At 37.2% G+C, this 23,246-nt stretch overlaps 1 protein-coding gene across 2 annotated transcripts in view; it reads left to right on the forward strand.

The window, feature by feature from the left end:
- Positions 1-23,246, forward strand: part of DYM (dymeclin) — a 601,776-nt gene that overhangs the window by 400,183 nt on the left and 178,347 nt on the right. For both annotated transcript variants that reach the window (XM_072605141.1, XM_072605142.1), the window contains one exon: positions 14,565-14,667. In XM_072605141.1, coding sequence (XP_072461242.1) covers positions 14,565-14,667 — 103 coding nt within the window. The remainder of the gene's footprint in view (positions 1-14,564; positions 14,668-23,246) is intronic.

Genomic DNA, 23,246 nt, shown 5'->3' on the forward strand with positions numbered 1-23,246 from the left:
TCCCCAAATTTCTTTCTTGTTTACTAGTGGAGTATGAAAGTTATATTTTTGACCATGGGTTCTGTGCCCTTCCCACAATCATCCCAGAATCATAGCATTATAAAACCAAAGAATGTTGGAACTAGTAGACATTTTAAAGATTTTCTAAATCAACCCTTTTGTTTTATATATGAAAGGGAAAGTAGCCAGTACATAAGCTCACACAATGAGTGGTAGTAGTAGAACCCAGATTGCCTGACTCACAGTTTTGTCTACTACGGAATTTGAGAATATTCTGTTCCCAAATTGGAGCAGCTTAGGGAATAATACTAATAAAATGGGGGGGAGAAACCACTAGACATGGAGCAATAATACCTAAATAAATGACTCTTACTTGCTATATGACACTGGACAAATCAGTCTCAATTTACTCATTTTTAAAAGAGAGTTTCTGAAAATACTTGAATTACCTATTTTTAGGTTGTTATAAAGAAATTATTTTTTATGATGAATGTGAACTGTAATCCTTAACAGATGCACATAGGTATATTCATTCATTCAACAAATTGATTTTAAACACTTGTTGAATGCCTTATAGTCAAAGAGTATTTTGGCAAAATGTTGAAAGAAATGAGAAAGAATAAGAAATGAGGAAGCACTTTCCTCTGTAGAAGTAGATGGAATTTCTGAGGAAGAATATAGATAATTATGGATTTAAAAGTCATTTATGTTAGGAAAGGCATTAAAAGTGGGGAAAATAGGAGAGGCGCAAGTTGGCCTTTGTGGGGCCCAAGACAAGGCTGTGGGAGACCTCAGTTACGTGTCATGAGAAGACAAGTACCAGTATCCTTTGGAACCACTGCTTGATACTGAGGGATAAAGCAGGAATCTAAATGAGTACTGTTCCTGTTCTTTAAGGAGAACAAGGTCATACATAGCACATTTTAAAAAAATAACTAGCAACCCAAGGCAATAACTAAATGCCAAATGAACACTTGGGTTTTTAAGAAGCTGAAATCTGACTGTAACCCAGCCTGTATTATTAATTATTATTTTAATAATGCTAACCATAGCTAATGTTTTATATACCATTTGAAGATTTACAAAGTGCTTAACACATCAATCATTAAATGAAAAAACATTCATTAGGCAGCTACAATGTTCTAATCACTGTGCTAAAGCACTGGGAGTAAAAAAAAAAAAAATGAAGATGGGCTCTGCCCTTAAGAAGCTTGAATTTTAGCTAGATGAGAGTATTTGTGTATATATGTAAGTACAAAATAAATATAAAATGATTTTTTGTGGATGAGGCACTAGCAGCTGGAGGGATAAGGAAAAGTCTCACGTAGAAGCTGGTAGTTGAACTCAGTTTTAAAGGGAATTGGGATTCTGAGAGATGGAGTTGGAGAAAGAGTATGTTCCAGGCTTGTTGGGACAGCCAGTGCTAAAGGCATAGAAATGGTAGGTGGAGTTCCTTGCAGGAAGACTAGCAAGAAGACCAATTTAGCTGAGCTACAGTCTGGGTTCAGAGAAGTAGCATTATCACTTTGCATCCTTAAAACAATATATAGAGGCATGTACTACATGAGGAATTTATTCCCATTTTACAAATAAGGAAAATAAGGTTCAAAGTTCAAAAATTAGCAAATATTGGCATCAGAATTCAAACTCAAATCTTTTCTGATTCAGATCTAGAAAAAAACCCATTCTTTCCATTATATTACATTGACTAGAAGAAGTCATCATATATGGGATGAACACCAGACTGTGAAGTCTATGTAAGTTTGAAATGGGCAGAGGAAAGGAAGAAGGCATTTTGGGGAGGGAGAAGAAAGTGTTATGTTATAGTGAAGAGAACATTAACAGAGTTGGGCGGCATGAAATCTAACCGTGACTCTATTACTGCCACTAAATTTATCACCTTCAGTATGTCACTTTACCTCTGTTATGCTTCAGATATCATATGCAAAGTAAATGAGTTGGACTAGATCAAGAGTCAGAAATTTCTTTGGGGAAATGAATTATTTTTTAATGATTCAGAGACAGTATAACATAACGAATGGAGAATTGGCTTCAAAGCCAGGAAGACCTTAATTCAAATCCCACCTCTGACACATACTGTCTGTGTGACTCTGGGCAAATCAATTAAAATCTCAGTAATAATCATACTAATAATAGTTGCTATTTATATATTGCTTTAAGGTATGCAAGTCCTTTGCATGTGTTAACTCATTACATCTCAGTGTTCTAACTAACTCTCTAAGGCTGTAATTTGCAGGGAAGGTACCAACCTACATTGGTAGAGGGGGTTTCCTACACCAGTAAAATCACAGGTCCAGCCCTCATCGCTGTCTGTTTAGGATGAGTAGAATCAGGAGGAACAGCATGGAATTCTTGTTCCCAAATTTCAGAAGGCAGTGACTAGCAGTAGCTTCACATTGATCATGCAAAGCACTTGCCAGCTTGTGATTGAACAGGTCTGGCTGACTTCACCATTAATTAATCAGTTATGACTCTTAAACTATACAACGTCCAGGATCTATTCTAGCTCTTAAATTCTTTTGTTGATTTGACTTGTTGCCTTTGGTTCCATAACTCAATTAGTCTGTTAGAACTTTTTCAGACCATTTTCCTTGGTAGAGAAAACAGAAGCAAAAAAGGAGTAGAATAGTTCTGCCTTCTTTCTGTCATCCATTATCATAATCCCATTTCTCTCCGTCCACTCCCTCCCAAAACAGGGGGTTCTTTTAGCAATGTTAGAAAAAAAAAGTCCTTCAATAAGAGATTGCTTTTTGGGGTAGAAGGCCAATTATAAAAAATGACAGAGAGGATGAAGAACTACCTGATTCTTACCTTGTTCATTTTGTCTATCAAGGACAATGATCTTCTGACTGGGAAAGATGGGAAAAAGTGATTAATAGAAAACTGAAAACCAATGATAAGTGAAGTCATGGTAAAAGAGTTCCTATGACACCTCATTGATTTCAGATCACAAGAACCAGAGAACCCTGTCACAGCATACTAAAAACTAGCAGATGTATTTGCTATCAGTTATCTTTGAAAATTTATAGAGAAGTAGAGAGGTACAGGAACAGAGATGACAAAATGTAGTCCTGGGTTTCAAAAAAGAGAATGGTGGAGTCCTCCGATTAAAACCCAGTGGCCTTTACACTGATTATTGACAACATTCTAGGATGTATTATTAAAGGGATGATTTATGTGCGTTCAGAAATGCTGAGACAGCATTGAGTTTATTAAGAACAAGACATGGCAGACTAACCCCATTTCTGTCTTTCAAGTATGACTAAACTGGTAGTTATATCAGAATAATTAATTAGAAATAGTATACCTAGATTTTAGGTTATGCAAAGTCTTTCATTGTATACATGAAAATTGTATACATGTGGACAAAGCAGATAAATAAAGACTATACAATAGCATATTCATATATATTAAGAACTGGCTGAATAATCAGACCAAAACAGGTGAAGGAACTGAAGCTCAGAGAGATTAGGCAAATTTATACATGGTTACACTGCTAATAAGTATTGGAGATGGGATTTGAATAGGTTCACTGAATCTGCCAGTGTTTTTTCTTCCATAACAGGATGTCTCTAGGGAACTGTTAACTTCAGTATGGAAGGAAAAGCAAATTATGAATATTGATTGATGGGTCATTTGTTAGTCTGGAGCATGGTCTTGATTAGTTTGCCAAAGGGCTCTGTTCTTGACCCTATTTTGTTTAATATTTTATCATTGACTTAGACAAATATATGAATGATAATATGCTTTAAAAATTTATAAATTACAAGAAGCTAGATTAATACAGTAAATGGTAGAACCAGGATTTTTTAAAAAACTGTCTAGAATGGATAAAAAGTAACTTCATAATAATAAATCCAAAGTCATAGTTGTTGTTTCAGAGTTATCTGCTTAAACAGTGAAAGTGGTGTAACTAGACAAAAGTCAATTTGAAAGACAGTAACTTAGAAAAATATCAGTTCAATGAGTCAGTAGCAAAATAGGCAAAAGCACTAAAGTATATTAACAAATTCATAGTTTCTGAAAGAAAGGAAGTTATAGTTCCACTATACCTCACCATGATATTCTGTTCAGTTCTGTAATTCACATTTTACAAAGGACACTGAAGCTGGACCATGTTCAGAAAAGGGTTGTTGTGTTTGTCCTTTGTTCTGGAAGAGGACCATGACATCAAGATGATGACATGACTTGCAGTTGATTTTGATTTGAGGGAAGGAGAGCTGTGCAAGGTCACCAAACTCACTTTTTTCTCCTGAGCCATCTGGATCCAGTGACCCGGATATTCACCGGACTACTGGAGATAGCCCAGGATGCAATGTGGAGACCCTGTCCCTTTCAGGCTAAGGTCTTATCACATTCTCACTTTGAGTGAGATACACACATTCAGTGAATAGGCTTTTTAAAGTTACTCAACGTGATGGCCCCTTTAATAAAATAAAAAATAAAATCAAACTGGGAGGGGAAGACCCTTAGGGTTTCTAGGTAAAAGAAAAACAATTACTATTAAGTTATTACATTCACTGTGTGCTAGGTGGGTGGGGTCTTGTTGTCTAGTCTCAGAGCTCCACAGTGAATTGGGTTTAAGGCTTGATCTTTGACCAAGAAATGTAGCCAGTAAACCCAAAGGAAAAAAAGGCAGCTTTTGACAATAACTAAATAGTAATAACTAAATAGTAAAAGGGTCAGTAGTTTGATGAAAGGATTAGAAACATGCCCTATGAGGACCCATTGAAAAAACTAGGAATGTTTCGTCTGGATAATGGAAGACTTAGGAGTATGGGATCTGTTTTCAAGCATTTGAAGGGCTGTCATGTGGAAGAGTTCAAATTTATTTTACCTTGCTCCAGATGGCAAAATTGAGATGAATGGATGAACGTTTCAGTAAGGCAATATTTGGCATGATGTGGTAGAAATTTCCTAAGTAGGGTCATACAGCACACTACTAGTCTGCTTGGTGAGGTGGTAAAATGTCCCTCTCTTTAAAGGTCTTTGAGGAAATATTGGATAGCCACTTGTCAGAGATATGGCAGAGATAGAAGGAATTCCTGCTGAGATGTGGGATCACCTATATGATCTCTGAAGTTCTTACTCAGATTCTGTGATTTTATATAATTGGAAATGTTCAGCTTCAGAGTTGGAGCCAAGATGGTCCAGCGAGCTCCCCCTCTACACATACAAACCTGTACCTCCTCCAAAGAGATCTAGAAAACACACCAGACCAAATCGTGATGGTGAAATTCAAGAAAAGTAACAGTGGATCTTTTTTTTCTGGTCTAGGTCAGTGAAGGGAGATAGAGAAAGAGATTTATGGACACTGAAGTTGGGTCTAGCCAGGAGTATGGGGCCACAGGGTGCTCCAGCACCTAGGAAGAGTCAAAAAGGGGTCCCTGATTCATGGGATGGTGGAAATAGGTGCCATATGGCAGCTTTATCAACTACGACCCAGTTTTAGACCACAGATTCAAGCTGGACTAAAGAGGGGTCCTATACCCTTCTGGGATAGGGGGCACTATAGTCCCTAGGCGAGTTAAGTGGCAGTATTTCTCTGACCCCAAGAGGAAAACAGGGTGTCAGTTTCAGCTTCTAACCCAATGGAAGCCTTCAGGGGAATAACCAGGACAGGAATTCTATAGTTCTGTCACTCTAAACCAGCAGAGCTTTCTAGTTGGTTGACAGGGGCTAAGTCTAGTGGCATCTTCTATTGCTTAGATCCAAACCTAGGTCAGGAACTTGAAGAGCCGAAATCAGAAGTTGCACTGAACCAGACCTCTTTGAGAGAACTGAAATCTTAGAAGTTACTAGTTTGAGTTGTCTCTAAGATCCTGAAATAGTACAACATTTGGTACCACAAGAAAGCAGCAATAGGACTGACCTAGACCTTTCTTCCAGAAGTGTGTATAGGCCAGTCTTAGTATCAAGTTCAAAGTTATGAAGTAAACTGGAAAATGAGCAAAAAAACAAGCAAAAAAAAAGAATCCCACCATAAAGAACTATTATAGTCACTTGAATGGCACTCACGACACAAATCCAGAAGAAGAGAATTGACTAAAACATCTACAAGCAAAGCCTCAAAGTAAAACATAGCTCAAGCACAAGTTCAACTAGAGTTTCTGAAAGACAATAAGCAGAGAGATGTTTTTTTAAAAAGAGCTTAAAATGTTTTGATAAAGGAAGTAAGAGTGCTTGAAGATAAAAAATAGATAAGAAATGAAAGCTTGTAAAAAAATGAATTGGAAAGTAAATTAATAACTTGGCATAAGAACATACGAAACTTTGCCCAAGCAAGAAACTCCTTGAAAATCAGAATTGACCAAATAGAAGCCAATGACTCCATGAGACAATAAGAACCTTTAAAACAAAGTCAAAAGACTTAAAAGAAAATATAAGTTGTCTCATAGCAAAAGTAACTGACCTGGAGAACAAATAGAAAAGAAAAATAAGAATCATTGGCCCCCCGAAAACCATGAAGAAAAAATATCCCAGACATCATATTTTAAGAAATCTTTAAAGAAAACTGCCTTGATTTGTTTGAACTAGAGTGCAAACTGGAAATAGAAGGAATACTTATCACCTCCAGGAAAAAAAAAATGAAAACTCTGAGAAACATTATAGCCAAAATCTGGGGAGCATTATAGCCAAAGTCAGGGCTTCCAAAGGAAAAGTACTGCAACCAGCCTGAAAGAAAGAATTCAGGTAACAAAGAACCACATTCAGGATCACACTGATCTAATGAGAGAAGAGGTATTAAACTGATTACCAAACTGAAGGTCTACAGAGCCGTTATGCTGACCTCATTGTTGTATGTCTCTGGACATGGACAGTCTACCAGTGCCATGCCAGGAAACTGAATCACTTCCATTTGAATTGTCTTAGAAAGATTCTGAGGATCACCTGGCAGAATAAGGTACCAGACACTGAAGTCCTTGCTTGAGCTGAACTGCCAAGCATTCAAACTATGCTTCAGAGAACCCAACTGCAGTGGGCTGGCCATGTTGTTTGAATGCAGAATGTATGCTTGCCAAAAAGACTATTTTATGGAGAACTTGCATGGGGTAGGTGATCACATAGTGGTCAGAAGAAGAGATACAAGAACACTCTCAAGGTCTAAGGTCTTTCTCAAGAACTTTGGATTGGATTGTGCGACATGGGAGATACTGGCACAGGACCACTCAGCATGGTGTGTCCACATCAAAAAGAGTGGTGTGCTCTATAAGCAAAGCAGAATTGAGACAGCGCAAAGAAGATGTAGGATGCACAGATTTGGAGTAACCACCCCAAACGTTCACACAGACTATCTGCACCCAGTCTGTGGAAGAGCATTCTGAGCTCCTATTGGTGTGACCGGCCACAGTCGGACACACTGAAATTTGAGTTTATCATGGTGATGTCATTTTGGTCCTCTTCAAGATTGAAGGACAACAACCAACCAACCAACCAATCTAGCAGCCTCCACCGCAAAGGAGTGAAGATTTTGGAATATAGATTGGATATTCCAGAAGGCAGAGGATATATCCTCTTAGTTTGCAACTAATAACCCAACAAAACTGAATATAAATCATACAGGAGCCAAATTGGACTGGAATGACATAAGAGGATTTCCTGGCATTCCTGCTGAAAAGACCAGAACTTAGTAGACATACAAATACAGAAGTCAAGAGAGGCATAAAAAAAAAAGTAAATATGAGCAAGTAATTGTAAGGGATTAACCAAAGTTAAATTTTTTTTTAACCTTTTATTGAGGGAAATGATACATTTCCTCTCAGAACTGTGTCATCATCAGGAGTCAGAGAGAGATTCTGTTTAGACAAGGCTGAGGAGTTAGTAAACCCAAGCTCAAATCCCATCTCCAAAACTCATTAACTGTATAATCATATAAAATAAAATGCTGTTTAAAACGTTTAAATAAAATCTCAATAATAGCTGACATTTATCTGGTGCTTTCAGGTTTGCAAAATTATATAACACAGCACTGTTTGGCAGGTAGTAATACAGGAATTATTATCCTCATTTTACAGATGAGGAAACTAAGACTTAGGTAGGTTATGTGACTTGACCCATGATCATCTAGCTGGGAGCATGGGAGTTGGAATTTTACTTCTTTACTTCAACTGTAATACTTCATCCATTCATACCATGCCATTAACAATGTAGTTGGTACAATGTAGTGCGTATTTTCTTTATTTCTCTTGTGCTTAGCACAGTGACTGGCAGATGGCAGGTGATTAATAGATGCTTACAGACTTGACCTGTTGGTCCATTAAGAGAAAGAGGTAAATCTGAGGAGGCGGAGCCAAGATGGTGGAGTAAGAGCAACTACTCACCTAAGCTCTTGGACAAACTCCTTTGGATACCTCTGAAAGGAGAATCTGACCCAATTTTGGAGGTTTGGAATCCAGTGGGAGACAGACTGTGGCAGATTTGGAGCCCAGGACAGACTGGAAGGTCCACGGGAAGGATCCATTCCACGGGGGGTGAGCCCACAGCTCACAGCGCAGCACATAGAGCGCAGCACGTCCAGCGCAGCGGAGCAGAAGGGTCCCAGGAAATCTGAGACAGCAGCAGGCGGAACCAGCAGATTGAGACCTGAGGGCAGGAGACCAACCAAGCTTGCCATTGCCTCAGTTCAGCTGAGGAGATCTCCCGTGACCAGTGAGAGCCGCTGAGCACCAGATATCAGCGCAGCAGCTCCTGAGACTTTCAGCCTGAAGATTAAACATTGGTAAGTCACCTACTTGAACTTCTGAGAGCCAGGATGGCAGAGTGATCAGTAAATGCTCTCTCCTCCCCCCTTGATGACTGTGAAAGAACCATAAAATATTTCCCCAGAAAAATCCTGGATCAGCAGGAACAGCAGAGGGGGCCAATAGTCTCATAACACCTGAGGTTAGGAAAATAGCTAAGGGGGATTCCTCCTACTGTGGCAGAGGCAAACCGGAAGGACAGAGGACCCAGGGCAGAGAAACCTGCACTAGGACCGAGGCAAGCCTCAGTGCCAGGAGAGGAGCCCCAGGAGGGGTAGGAACTTGCACTAGCTTCTAGGCGTGCCTCAGCACTCCAGGGGAAACAGGAATACAATAGGGCAGCTAGGATCACCATCCCCTGAGCTTGCCTTTGCCTCAGTTCAGCTGAGGAGATCTCCTGTGACCAGACCACTCCTCCCCCACACTTAACAAGCTAACCCCAGGGCTGATCGGTGAAACACAAAACAAAAACATGCTCTTAGCTTTTTCACACGTCAGCTCAGCACAAAGTTCTGTAGCTTCTAACTGAAAGAACCAGAAGCCACAACACACAATCAACATCATGAATAAAAAAAAGCAAAATAAGGGTGAAAAAACCATAGAATCTTATTATGGAGATAAGGACCAAAACACAAATACCAAAGAGGTCAGTGTTGAGACTGTACTTCCATCTGAAACTTCAGAAAGGACTATGAACTGCTCGCAAGCACAAGCAGCTCTCCTGGAATAGCTGAAGAAGGAAATAGAGGAAAAACTGCCCAATGATTTTAAAATTATAAAAAAAGAATTCACTGATGAGAACATCTCTTTGAAAAGGAAAATAGAACAAATGGGAAAGGAAGTACAAAAATTAACTGGAGAAAATAACTCCTTAAAAGGAAAAATTGGACAGATGGAAAAGGAGATGCAAAAGTTAACTGAAGAAAACAATTTGATAAAGATTAGAATTGGGCAAGTAGAAACTAATGACTCAATAAGACAGCAAGATTCAGTCAAACAAAATCTAAAGAATGAAAAGATGGAAGAAAATGTAAAATATATAATTGGAAAAACAACTGACCTGGAAAATAGATCCAGGAGAGAAAATTTAAGAATTAATGACTTGCCAGAAAGCCATGATGGAAAAAAGAGTCTGGATAATATCTTCCAAGAAATCATCAAGGAAAACTGCCCAGAAGTGCTAGATTTAGAGGGCAAAATAGTCATCGAAAGAATCCACCGTTCCCCTCCCGAAAGGGATCCCAAACTCAAAACCCCAAGAAATATCGTTGCCAAATTCCACAACTGTCAAGTGAAGGAGAAAATACTACAGGCAGCAGAAAGAAACAATTCAAATATCAAGGACACACAGTCAGGATCACACGGGACCTTGCAGCTTCTACATTAAAAGATCGAAGGAATTGGAATCTAATATTCTGTAAGGCAAAGGAGTTGGGACTACAACCAAGGACCAACTACCCAGCAAAGTTCAGTATAACATTTCAGGCAAGAAGAAAGTCATTCAATAAAGTAAGGGATTTCCAGAGCTTCCTGACCAAAACGCCAGAACTTAATAGACAATTTGATCTTCAAATGCAGGTCTCAAGAGAATCATAAAAAGGTAAACAGGGGGAAAAAATTTAAAATGTTACTCAATTAGGGCAAACTGTTTACCTCCCTGTAAGGGAAGATGATACCTGTTAATCTTGAGAATTGTGCGTCTATTATGAAATATAAAAGGGATATACATAGAGGGAACAGGTATAAAGTAAATGATGTCATGTTAAAAATTTGATTTAAGTATGAGAAGGGATTGTAACAGGAGGTGTGAAAAGGAGGAAGCAGAAAATGGTAAATTACATCACAGGAAGAAGTACAAAATTATAGTAGAGGGAAAGGGGAGGAAGATGAGCATTGTTTGAGAGGTACTCTCATCTGATTTGTTTCAAGGAGGGAACAATAAACTTAAGTATTGATAATTCTAACTAGCTCTATAGGCAGTAGGAGGGGAAGGGGGAAGAAAGGGGAGGGAAGCTAAAAGGGAGGGAAAAAGCAATAAGGGTAAAGGGGAGTAAAGGGGAGGGGGGCTAAAAGAAGGAAGGGAAGGCTGCAGGAGGAGGTGGTGAAAAGTGAATACTATTGAGGAGGGGAAGGGAGACGGGAGAGCTAAAAGCACAAATGGTGGGAAAGAGGATGGAGGGAAAATACACAGATTGTAATCATAACTGTGTATGTGAATGGAATGAACTCTCCCATAAAATGGAGATGGATAGCAAAATGGATTAAGAGCCATAATGCAACAATATGTTGTTTACAAGAAACACGTTTGAAATGGGGGATACACACAGGATAAAGGTCAGAGGTTGGAGCAGAATATATTGTGCTTCAGCTGATGTAAGAAAAGCAGGAGTAGCAATTCTAACCTCAGACAAAGCAAAAGCAGAAATAGATCTAATCAAAAGAGATAAGGATGGAAACTGTATCCTGCTAAAAGGCACCATAGACAATGAAGCAATATCATTACCAAACATGTATGCTCCAAGTGGTATAGCATCCAAATTCTTAGAGGAGAGGTTGGAGGAGTTGAAGGAAGAAATTGATAGCAAAACTATACTAGTGGGGGATCAACCTCCCCCTCTCTGAACTCGATAAATCTAACCTCAAAATAAACAAGAAAGAGGTTAAGGAGGTAAATAAAACTGGATAAGATAGATATGATAGATCTCTGGAGAAAACTGAATGGGAATAGAAAGGAATATACCTTTTTCTCAGCGGTACATGGCACATTTACAAAAATTGACCATGTACTAGGACATAAAAATCTCACAATCCAGTGCAGAAAGGGAGAGATAATCAATGCATCCTTCTCAGATCATAATGCAATAAAAATTATATGTAATAAAAGGCCAAGGAAAGATAAACCAAAAATCAACTGGAAACTAAATAATCTAATCCTAAAGAAGGAGTGGGTTAAAAAAGAAATCATAGAAACAATCAACAACTTCATTCAAGAGAATGACAATAATAAGACAACCTACCAAATCTTACGGGATACTGCAAAAGCAGTTCTTAGGGGAAGTTTTATGCCTTTGAATGCCTACATAAATAAAATAGAGAAAGAGGAGATCAATGACTTGGGCATGCAGCTGAAAAAACCTAGAAAAAGAACAAATTGAAAATCCCCAAGTAAATACCAAATTAGAAATACTGAAAACCAAAGGAGAGATTAATAAAATTGAAATTAAGAAAACTATTGAATTAATAAATAAAACCAATAGTTGGTTTTATGAAAAAACTAATAAAATTAATAAACCTTTGGTCAATTTGCTTAAAAAAAAGAAAGAAAATCAAATTACTAATATTAAAAATGAAAGGGGTGAACTCACCTCCAATGAGGAGGAAATTAAAACAATAATTAGAAATTACTTTGCCCAACATTATGCCCACAAATTTGATAATCTAAACGAGATGGATGAGTATTTTAAAGAGAAAGAGGTAAATCTGAACAAATAAATCCTATGATCTTGCTTTCCATTAAATCAATGAAATACACTGAAGACCTACTACTTCACTTCATTTTTTCCTACTTTCCCCAGACCAGTTTTTTTCAAGCCCTCTTTTTTGCCTGTCATTACTGACTCTGAACCTTCTCCCAAACTATGTTTCATGCCTGTGAGGCTCTCAAAAACTCATTCCCGTTATTCAAGATACTCCTGAATTTCCATCCATTCCAGGATACATTCTAGTTAGGACAGTGCCTTCACATAGCAAGCACAAATTGAAAAAGTGATCATCATTTCCTTTGTTAAGTAGTTCTATTTTATTCAACAAATTTACCATATTACCCTTTTTTATTTCATGTAAATAAAATGTGTTGGCTACATATCTGTATATGAAGTGTATAAACTCTATATACATCCTTTTCCCCCTCTTAACTCCTAACTTATGGCATCCTCCCCAGTCTGCTCATTTTCTTTTATACAGAGCATGCCTATTCTTAACTTGTTTTCATTGCTGCTACATCTTGCAGTGCTTTTCTTGGCCCCATTATCTAAAGCCTGCTTGATGACAATAGGTAAAATTGTAAGGTTTTTCAAAATGCTTTACATGTACTGTCACCTCTTCAGAACTATAGCTATACTATATACTAGAACTATAACTGTAATTATTCCCATTTTATAGATGGGAAAACTGAGACTGACCAGAAATGACTTGCCCAGGGTGTGATTTGCCCAGGGTCTCACCCAGGTGGTAAGAGTCTGAGGCCAGGTTTGAAATCAGGTCTGTCTGGTAACAGGTCTAGTGCTCTGTATACTAGAGCGCCGCTTAGCAGCATCTTTTCCTTCAAGTTCTAGCTCGTATAAACTTCATAAAACTTTCCCTGCCTATTTCAAACCACACTGATCTCTATCATAGTGAAAAGAGTACTGAATGTAGAATCAGAAGACCTTGATTTGGTGGTGCTTTTGCCATCTGCTAGTGACCTTGGGATAAATCAGTGCACTTTTCTGGGAAAATGAAAGCATAGGACTAGACCAGAATTGTCAAACTTGGAGTGCACCCCAACCATATAATTGGAAATATTTAACAAAATAAATAAAAATACAACACAGCTGATGTTAATTTGTGGTTTTCTAAGTCAATATAAGGTCCACTTGTTGATCATTTGTATTTGAATTTAACCCTACTGTACTAGATGACCTTTAAGGTCCCTTCTAACTCTAAGATCTTGTGAGCCTATATTCTACTGCTTTTATAATCTGTCCTCTTCCATTTGATGCTTTTTCCTCCCAGATTACTTCATGTGTGTTATTTCTGTCTCTCTAATTAATTATAAGTTCTTTCATGGCAGAAATCATATTTTATACTTCTTCCCAGTGCCCCAGAGTTCCTGAATACATAATTGGTGTCCAGTATGTATTTGTTGGTATAATTACTATAAGACCTTAAAGTCTCTGGTCCATAGTTACTTGTTTTTAAGTTATGCATTTTTAGAGCAATGTGTTTGTTTTACTTTTGTTTATGTAACATATAATATCATCTATTTCATACATGATTATGTATGTTATGCCTTTTCATAGGATGGTCATAAGCCTAGAACGGATCATTCATAGGCAACCTAATGCCACATTTAATTATTCCAATTGGCTGAGAATTTATACTAAATTCAAATTTTAAATGAAGCCCCAGTAGCATGTGGAAGGAAGATGTCAAGAAGTAATAAATCATTTTAATTGAAGGAAAAAAATATGTGCTTAAGTGAAAAGGTGAGAATAATTAATTGGATTTTTTACTTATTTTTTAAGATTCTGTAGGTGAGTGTACCTACACTTGTCTTTAGTTTAGGCCCTACAAACTTACTAGAAAAGTAATCATATGGAATCAGGGTCATTCTGGCTATTAAGCTACCATCTTCTTTAAGCCAAAAGAAAAGGTGTTTTTATTAACTAAATTATTGTAGCTTTTAAAATATCATTATAGAGTTTTGATGCATATTTTAAGCAGGTAGATTTTGAAACACAAACATAAGACAGTAACCTTTTAAACCTCTGGTAATAAAGTATTTTCTCAAATGTGCGACAGAATTTGTAACCTCTCAAACTTTCATCCCATTGTCATTGTACCTTCCTAATTTAAACATGTCTGGTTTCTAATTACATAGAAAGTATTAACATGCAGCTAACAGAAATCTGAAAAATACACAAATATATTTTAAAAGATTACCATATGAATAAATAATATAATTTCATCTAGAAGCTAGACAGTTTGAACTTTGGTTTTCTTAATATAATCTCTTTGGCTTTGTTGTTTTTTTTTTTTTAGTTTGTTTTCTTTGCTATCTAAAAAGCACAACAAAGTTCTGGAACAAGCCACACAGTCCCTGAGAGGTTCCCTGAGTTCTGATGATGTTCCTCTGCCAGATTATGTAAGTATTTACCTTACTGTGCTAAATTATTTTCATTTAAACATCAAACTAACAAATGGCAACATCTCCTTTCCTCTTAAAAAAATGTTTGAAATTGTGATGACCCAGCAACCACCAATAGCCAAATAAAGGAACTTCTAAGGAATGATATCATGTCTGAAATTGGAGGAAAAAAAATGAAAAATGCATGTACCAATGGCAGGGGGAAAATTCCCAACACCACCCAACAACTCTAAACCAACAACACTTCATAACTAAGAACCTTCTGGGGTTTCGTTTAGTAAGTTCATAGTTTTCAAATGACATTGTTAGAAAAATACATGACTTTCATAGGTTTCACAGGGTTGTGAGCTTAGAGAATGTCTCCTGTCCAATTTTTTCATTTGAAAATTGAGAATACTGAGGCCTAGATATGTTACTAGGTAGCACATAGTAATGTGTGTATTGGTTGAATTACTTTATGACCTTAATATCTCTGACTCATATTTCTTTGCTTTTAAGTTATCAGTTTTGAGAGCAACATGTCTGTTTTGCTTTTTTTTTTAATGTAGCATCTAACATTGCATTACATATGAAGGCTTTTTATGAGGATAGTTATAAGCCTAAAAAGGATCATTCATTGCCAGCTCTGTGCCACCAGTAATTATTCCACCACATCTATTAGACATTCTCTTTTTTATATCATTCCACAGAAACTAAAACACACAGCAGGCCAAAGTTCATGTTTTCAGCGTGTATTTGGACCTTTTTTTGTCATTATTTTTATAGATTTTTAAGATGAGGAAAATCAAAACAAGAAGTGACTTATCCATGTTTTTAAGACTGGGTCATGTCATAGAATCTAAGCTTTCTGACTCACTGAGCATTATGCTAGATGTCTCACCTTTCTTTCCTATCTCTTTTAGCATACAAATATCAGAATTGATCTTGACCATGCACAAATCATTGTTCAAATGACTTATTTAATAACGGAAGTATTGGTGACCTGAAATAACACAGTATCTTATCTATAGCTTATTCAACCAATTTTTTCTTCACTAAAAGAGGCCATAGTACACCGAGAGAATACTCAGATTTAAATTCTTGGCATGTTAATAGTTTATAATTTAAACCAAAAAGTTAAACCACTTACCATTATAAATTTGAAAAATGGTACTTACAAAATAATTTCAAAAATCATTGCAGATCAATAGAAAGCATTAACCACCACAAAGTAGAAACAGTAACTAGAAGGAGAAAGGATTTTCTTTACACCTTTAACTGTATGGTCCTCATTTTTTTTTTCTTTTACATCAAACAAACACTCTTCTAGCCTCCATCAAAAAAGGAAGGAAAGGAAATTATGGCCTTGTGCTTTTGAGAACATGAAGTCAATGCTAACATGTTTTATTTTTCCCATTTTGGGAAATAAAGAAATGAATTGGCTCTTGGAGATACTATGAACTGACACTGGGCAGTGTACACTCAGAGCAGCACCAACCAGTGTCTTAGTGTTTCACTGTGTCATCTTTATGGATTCTGGACATGAACAGCATCTGAAATGGATGAATTTTAGTCATTGCTTTTTTCTCTTCTCTATCCTGCTCTTTAATGGAGGTAAATAATAAGCAAGAAGTAAGCAAAGCAGGAGTCATGATCACTCATCCACAGATGGATTTATCCATTCCTGACCATCTAAATAAAAATTCTTAATGAATTTTTAAATAAATATATGTGTGTGTATATATATATTTACAATTCTATTTCAGTGTAACTGATTTTCTTGATAATACTTGTATTTCATTTAATGTATTTAAAAACATTATTCTGATTCACAGGCTTTCCCAGCCTGCTAGAGAGATCCTTGGAACAAAAAAGGTTAAGAATCCCTAGTTTAAGTTGATCATATTTTCATGTGATATTGAAACTGCCTTTTGTCTGCTGTCTTATTTATTTTAGGTCTGGCTTAATTTCCTTTGGACTATGAAATATATATTCATTTGCAAGGTTGAAATGCTAATTGTTTATATCAAGTTCCTTAGACTTGGTGTAACAGTCAGTCAACAAGTACTTAAGTGCCTCCACTGTGCTGAGCCCCGGGGCATAGAGAGAAAGCAAAAAGAGCCCCGGCTTGCAAATAGCCATGTATATGAAAGAGGGCAGGGAAGGGATAGGGGCAAAGGCTCCTTACAGAGGATGGGACTGGTGCTGAGCCTGGTGTCTGAGGAGAGGAGGAAGAACCTTCTAGGCATGGGGGACAGTCAGTGAGCAGGTAGAGTCAGGAATTGGAATGTACTTAGTAAGTAACAACAGGAAGGCCAGAGTATGTGGAGAGGAGTAATGCATAAGAACACTGGGAAGGTTGGAAGGGGCTGGGTTGTAAAGGGCCTTAAAAACCAAACAGAGGAATTTATATTTGATCCTGGAGGTAATTGGGAGCCACTGGAGTTGGTTGGGGGGGGGAATATGGTCAGATTTGTATTTTAAGAAGATCATATTGGCAACCAACTCGATAATGAATTGGAGTGGGGAGAGACTCCTGGAAGTTAAAAGGTATCACTGGAGTTTATTAAATAGGGAGGTATAGAGAATATGACAGAGTGGGAGTATGCTTAGCATTGAGGATTGAGTTCAAGCAGATTATCAGTGGTCCAATGAGGGAGACAAATGATTAAACTATTTGGGGCCCTCCCTCAGTGTCCAGCCTTGTGACAGTCTGAGTCCTGTAACATATAGGAGGCCTGAGACAATAGAAGCTATTAAAGGAACACCTTGGAAAAGTCCAGACAAGGCAGGAATGGGCAACTGAAAATGGGTCTGATCCAGGAACATACTGTAAGAAAACCCCCTGAGACAAAGACAGTGGCCAGATGCTTGGACCCAGGGCTGATACAGAGATGTCCAAGAAGACCACAAGTAGTTGGACTGTATCTGTGACTGATACAAGGTTCCCTGGAAATTTATCTTGAAATTCCAAATATAATGATATTTTATAAGAGAAGGCACATATCTCCATTTAAAATACTTTATCTTTAGTTGATAATAGAAAATATAATCATCAAATTCCTTTCTCTTGAGCAAAACACATGTATAAATGCTCCTTTTACTGGTTTTCATAGCTATCAGAGCAAAGACATTCTGACAATTTTGTTAACCAGAAGTTGGCATAGCAGGGCCCATGGTGAAAAAAAAAAGATTATGTACCCAGAGGATGATGGATTAAAGGGATGGGTGAACGTAAGACAACCCAAGGTCTCAGAGATTCACTTAAGGATAAGAAAGATAAGACCTGTGAAAGAGTTGAAAGGTCTTCTTGATTGGAGAAGGAAATGGCAAATCACTCCAGTATCTTTGCTTAGAAAACCTTAAATGGGGTCACAAAGTGTCAGACACAACTGAAACTACTGAACAGCAAAAACTTATTGGTTGGGGAGAACAGAAGTTGTTTAGAGGGACCTAAAGGACCTTAAAATAAAATTAATTATTGAAGATGAAGAAGAATAAAGCATAATCATTAAAAATAGAACTTTAGGGATAATGGTAGAAGACCTATGGTAGGCCTTGAGATTAGAGTTTCTGAGATCAAAAGTTGAGGTCCTGTCCCCAAGATCTAGTTCCCTATGCAGAGCCTTGTTTATATGAAGGAAGTTATGTTTAGCCTGAAACTCATGAAAGATTTTCCCCAAAAGGAGGGAAATTTTTTTTTTCTGTCCTTGGTTCTAACCCTGATAAGGGAGGATTCTTAATATCCAACATCCAGGAATGTCCTGCAGACAAAGCCCATCATATTCTGTTGGGAACTAGTGATCTGAGAACACTAAAAAGACAACTCATAACTAGTTGCTCTTTAGTAATTTTGTAAAACAGGTGTGTAAAGTCTTCATTTGAAATGTTCATGCATGCTAGGCAATGTGAAGGTTATTTTGCCCGTTTCCTGTGGTTTATATTGTATTTCTGGGTCTTAGGGCAGTGCTGATACGAGACTGTGGGAACAACACTCAGTCTGGATGCTGGCTGCTGATAAACAAAGTTTGCTGTGTACATCTATAACTTGACTAGACCCAGTTTTCCTTTGTTGTTTTATTTTGGTAATAGTGTGTCACCCCATTGAGATGTTATGTTTATGGTTCCAATGTGTCTCCTTTCTCCTGTGAATCATGGAAACTTTTTGAGGTTTTCTGTAGGAATTCAGCAGTTGCATCACATATACTAAGCTGTTCTTTCAGACCAGTGTAATCTCTCAGTTCATTCTGTACCTGCAATGACTTGGTTATAAGACAGATCTTCATAATTCTATTATGACAAGCTACAGACTCTTGGTGGAAATAAGGCCGTGGAGCTGGGAAGAAAGTATCAAATTGGAATTCCTCTTTTGTTTGCCTGATAATGTTGTGTTTACTCTCTTTTCACTTATAATTATTTGGAGCATTGTAGTGTTCCTGTGTTTTCACAGATAAATACCAGACTTTATCCATTTCTGCCTTTCATTCTTTTGTTTAATTCTTCAGTAAACTAAAATCCTGAAGGTGCATCATCTGCATTCATTACCCTTTCAGGGAGCCATGAAACCACTTGGTTTCTCTAGTCAACTGAGAAATGGGGCACTTGTAACACTGAAAATTCCAGAGGTAATTATTAATTAAAGGACAGCGGATTAAGTTAAATTTCTGGCAGATGCTTGAATTAAATGACATAATTTTACCATATTAAAACTGACTGCTTTTTCTGGGTCAAAAACAAAAGGACAAAAGTTTTGTGAAGTGTGGATGGAAGTCTTAGAGCATCTGCTTTCTGGAGATAATATTTAAAATTCCATTCAGCCATCCCATTTTGATAGTAGCAAATTGTAGATGGGAGACACTTAAGTCTATGTACTTGAATTCTGCAGCATCTCCTCAAAGAGGGACATCATCAACTTTAGCTCAGGGCTAGTGACAATAGCTTAGAAGCCTCACTAAGAATCGCTTGTATATTTCTCTGATCTTATTAACCATCTTAGAGGAAACCCAGCATTTAAAAAGCACTGAAATTTTGGCTTCTTCAGTAATGATGAAGTGTCTTATTGATAAATTCCAGTACTCAAAGACTGCATAAGGGGATTTCATTTTTGAATGCATATTCTCAACATGCTCTTTTTAAAAATTGGATGAGATAAGATATTTTTCCCCAGAGTTCTGTGTGGTTAAAAGTCAGCAAACATTTTTTCAGTACCTACTACGTGTCAGGCACTGGGGCTAAGTGCTGGCCATAAAGAAAGGTCAAAAATCAGACCCTGCTGCCAAGGAACTCACAGTCTCATGGGGAAAACAACATGTAAACAACTATGTATAAACAAGATATATACAGGGTAAACTGGAGATAATCCATAAAGAAGGAGGGAGAATTAGAAATTTTGGGGAAAAGCTTCTTGAAGGAGGTAAGATTTTGGTTGATGCCGTATGTTATTGAAATGGTGCCAAACTGCATTGGTAGATGGTATTTCACTCTGCCAATGAAAATCACAAGTCCAGTTTCTAACGCTGTTTTATAGGATCTTTTACAGCAAAGTAAATACTTCAAGATCATTCAGGATTCCGTGGAAAATGTAATAACAAAAGATGTAATAACAGCAATAACCCTCTGAGAATAAAACATTAGGCAAGGCATAAGACAAGAAGGTGTATGTTTGCCAAAGGCATTTGCCACCGTAATGGAGGTAATTCTTTTAATAAATACAGAAACTGCAGTCATTTCTCAGTTTAATAAAAAGAAATCAATGAGATCTGCATATTGAAGAGGAAATATGTACCTTACAAGATGGTCTAGCTCACCCAGCTATACACCTCCAGCTCTAGAGAAGAGGAAAGGAAGGAAAAGGAAAACCAAGTCCCCAAAAGAACAATCCCTGATCCTAGAGCTGTTGCAGTTTCTGGCCACAGTAAATCACTTAAGTCATGACCTCTGAAAGATTTTTATGAAATGTATCTCTGTCACACTAACTTTTCTAGACCCAGTAGAATCTAGACTAAATTAAGAACAACACTACTTCTTCCATATTCAGTATCAGTGTGAAAATCTTTTTAGTCTAACACATGGAGAAACTGTTCAATTTCTAGTTAAACCTACTTTGAGAGTGTTACCTTTGACTGTAAAGTTCCAAAAGAGCAGAGACCAAATCTTTAAAATTCTATATGGTACAAAATATGATTCCATATGAAAAGAACTAAATTACTGCTAACTCCAAATAATAACCCTTCAAACCCAATATTTAATGATATTTGTTATCTTAGTAATTTGGGTATTTCCTAGAGAATTGCCCATCACAAGCTATCTCCATGCCCAGAACCTCATGGCATGTTAACAACCTCCCTTGAATCCTCTGAGCATAGTATGGGTACCATTGGAGCACTCTCCTGGCCACCTGTCATCCTTTGCTCTTTCCACATGACCATCACATTTTCTCTTCTGGTTACACAGTTCCTTCATATTCCTTTTCTTGAGAATTCTTCATTGGCTATATGTTGTAATATGCTCACATTTACCTTGTTTCCCTCCACTTTCCTCTGTGGGATGCTTATCTTTAGTTCTTTAGGGGAAGTAATGTTTCACAATAATGCTTCCCAGCAGTAAAATGTTAATAATTATTATCGGAATCTTAGGGTCAAAAAAAGTGTTTTTCCTGAAGGCATTCCAACCCACTCTTCTCCTCTTCTTCTACTCTGGGCAGAGCTTGTTGTCAATATCTACTGTCCCTAGAGTAGATACTGTAGGATGGTCTCTACCCAAATGCATATTGTAGTCTGCATAATAGAACATTCTTCATCCACTTGGTGTTTTCCTGTGTGGAGTAGCAGACTAAATTCCTTTGAGTTATTACAGATTTCTTTCAGGGGACTCATCCACAAACAGGAGCATTAAATAGGCCTCACCAGAGAATCTCCCTGCCCTGTACTATATACTGAATCACCTCCATTCTAGTGGCAGATGCTTTTGGGGAACATACATCTTCCTGTTTTATGCCTCACCTAATGTTTCTTCTAGAGGATTGTTGAACAGGGCTTATTTCTATTGTTACATCTTCCAGGGGATCCTAAATAATCTTGAGGTATGAATGGGAGTACACTTTACTTTAAAAGATTCTATATAGCAGCATTTTTTTCTCCCAATTTAAATGCTTTCTCTTAGTCAATAAGCAGTAAGCATAATGTGATCTTATGCTGTCTGCATCTTTTAGGGAATTGTAAAATGGTAAAGATGTGACCCATTCTTGATTTGTTGCTGTTGTTTAGTCATTTCAGTCATTTCCCACTCTTCATGACCCCATTTGGGGTTTTCTTGGCAAAGATACTGGGATGTTTGCTATTTCCCTCCCTAACTCATTTTACAGATGAGGAAACTGAGGCCAGTCGGGTAAGTGACTTGCCCAGGGTCACACAGCTAGTAAATGTCTGAGGTCAGCTTTGAACTCAGGAAGATGAGTCTTCCTGGCTCCAGGCGCTGCACTCTAAACACTATGGTGCCACCTAGATGTCTCCAGTCTTGCAAAAGTCTACTTTTTCCCTGCTCATATCCTCATTGAAGATATCCTTTATTTGTAATAACTCTCATAAAGATTTTTCTTACCTTCCATCATGTACATTGTATATCATTCCCTCAATATTGTATCATCTCTAGCCACATTTTTTCTGTATATATACTTGGTTCAATCTGACTGCTTTTCCTATCTTTGTTCACTTTAGTGCTATTTCTACTTCTTCTCTAAGCACCTCAGGAACTCTGATGTTTAGGTCCAATGTGGTAGTTCCATTCTCATTAATGGAGAAATAGTTTATGGAAATGGTTTCTGCAGATCTTTTCGAGTTTTCTTCTATTTATGCTCTTTCTTCTTGGATGCTCTTAGGGTAACTTTACTTCATTAGATGTCATCAATATTTTTTTAGAATGGTTTTACCCACCAGCATTTCTCTCTGCTCTATGAGAGGGTATCATTTGTAATCATCCATTACCATTCTTCATTAGATTTTATAGATAAATTTTATATTCTAACCTGTTATTGACATTGACAGCTCTTTTCTGATGATGATACCTATCACTTACATAATAAATAAAGTTTGGTTTGGTTTTTATCTTTTAAAAAAATTCATCATTTAGTTTTAACATTCATTTTTTTTTCAATTTTGAGTTCTGAAGTCTCTCCCTCTCTCCAGTCCCTTCCCCACCCTTGAGAAGGCAAGCAATGTACTATCAATTACATGTGTGAAATCATGTAAAACATAAAGCAAAAAAATTATATTTTAATCTGCACTCAGTTTATCAGTTTTCTCTCTGAGGAAATCATGAGCCCTTTGGAATGGTCTTTTATCATTATGTTGATCAGAGTAGCTAAGTCTTTTACGCAGTTGATTATCATTATAATGATACTGTTACCGTGTACAGTGTTGTCCTGTTTCTCCTCACTTCATATAAGTCTATCCAGGGTTTTTTTGAGATCATCTTGCACAGGAGTATTCCATCACAATCATATACCACAACTTATTCAGCTATTCCCCAATTGATGACCATCCCCATAATTTCTAATTCTTTGTCACCACAAAAAGAGCTGCTATAAGTATTTTTGTACA

This window comes from Notamacropus eugenii, chromosome 4 (genome assembly GCF_028372415.1).
Source record: "Notamacropus eugenii isolate mMacEug1 chromosome 4, mMacEug1.pri_v2, whole genome shotgun sequence".
NCBI classification, from domain to species: domain Eukaryota; kingdom Metazoa; phylum Chordata; class Mammalia; order Diprotodontia; family Macropodidae; genus Notamacropus; species Notamacropus eugenii.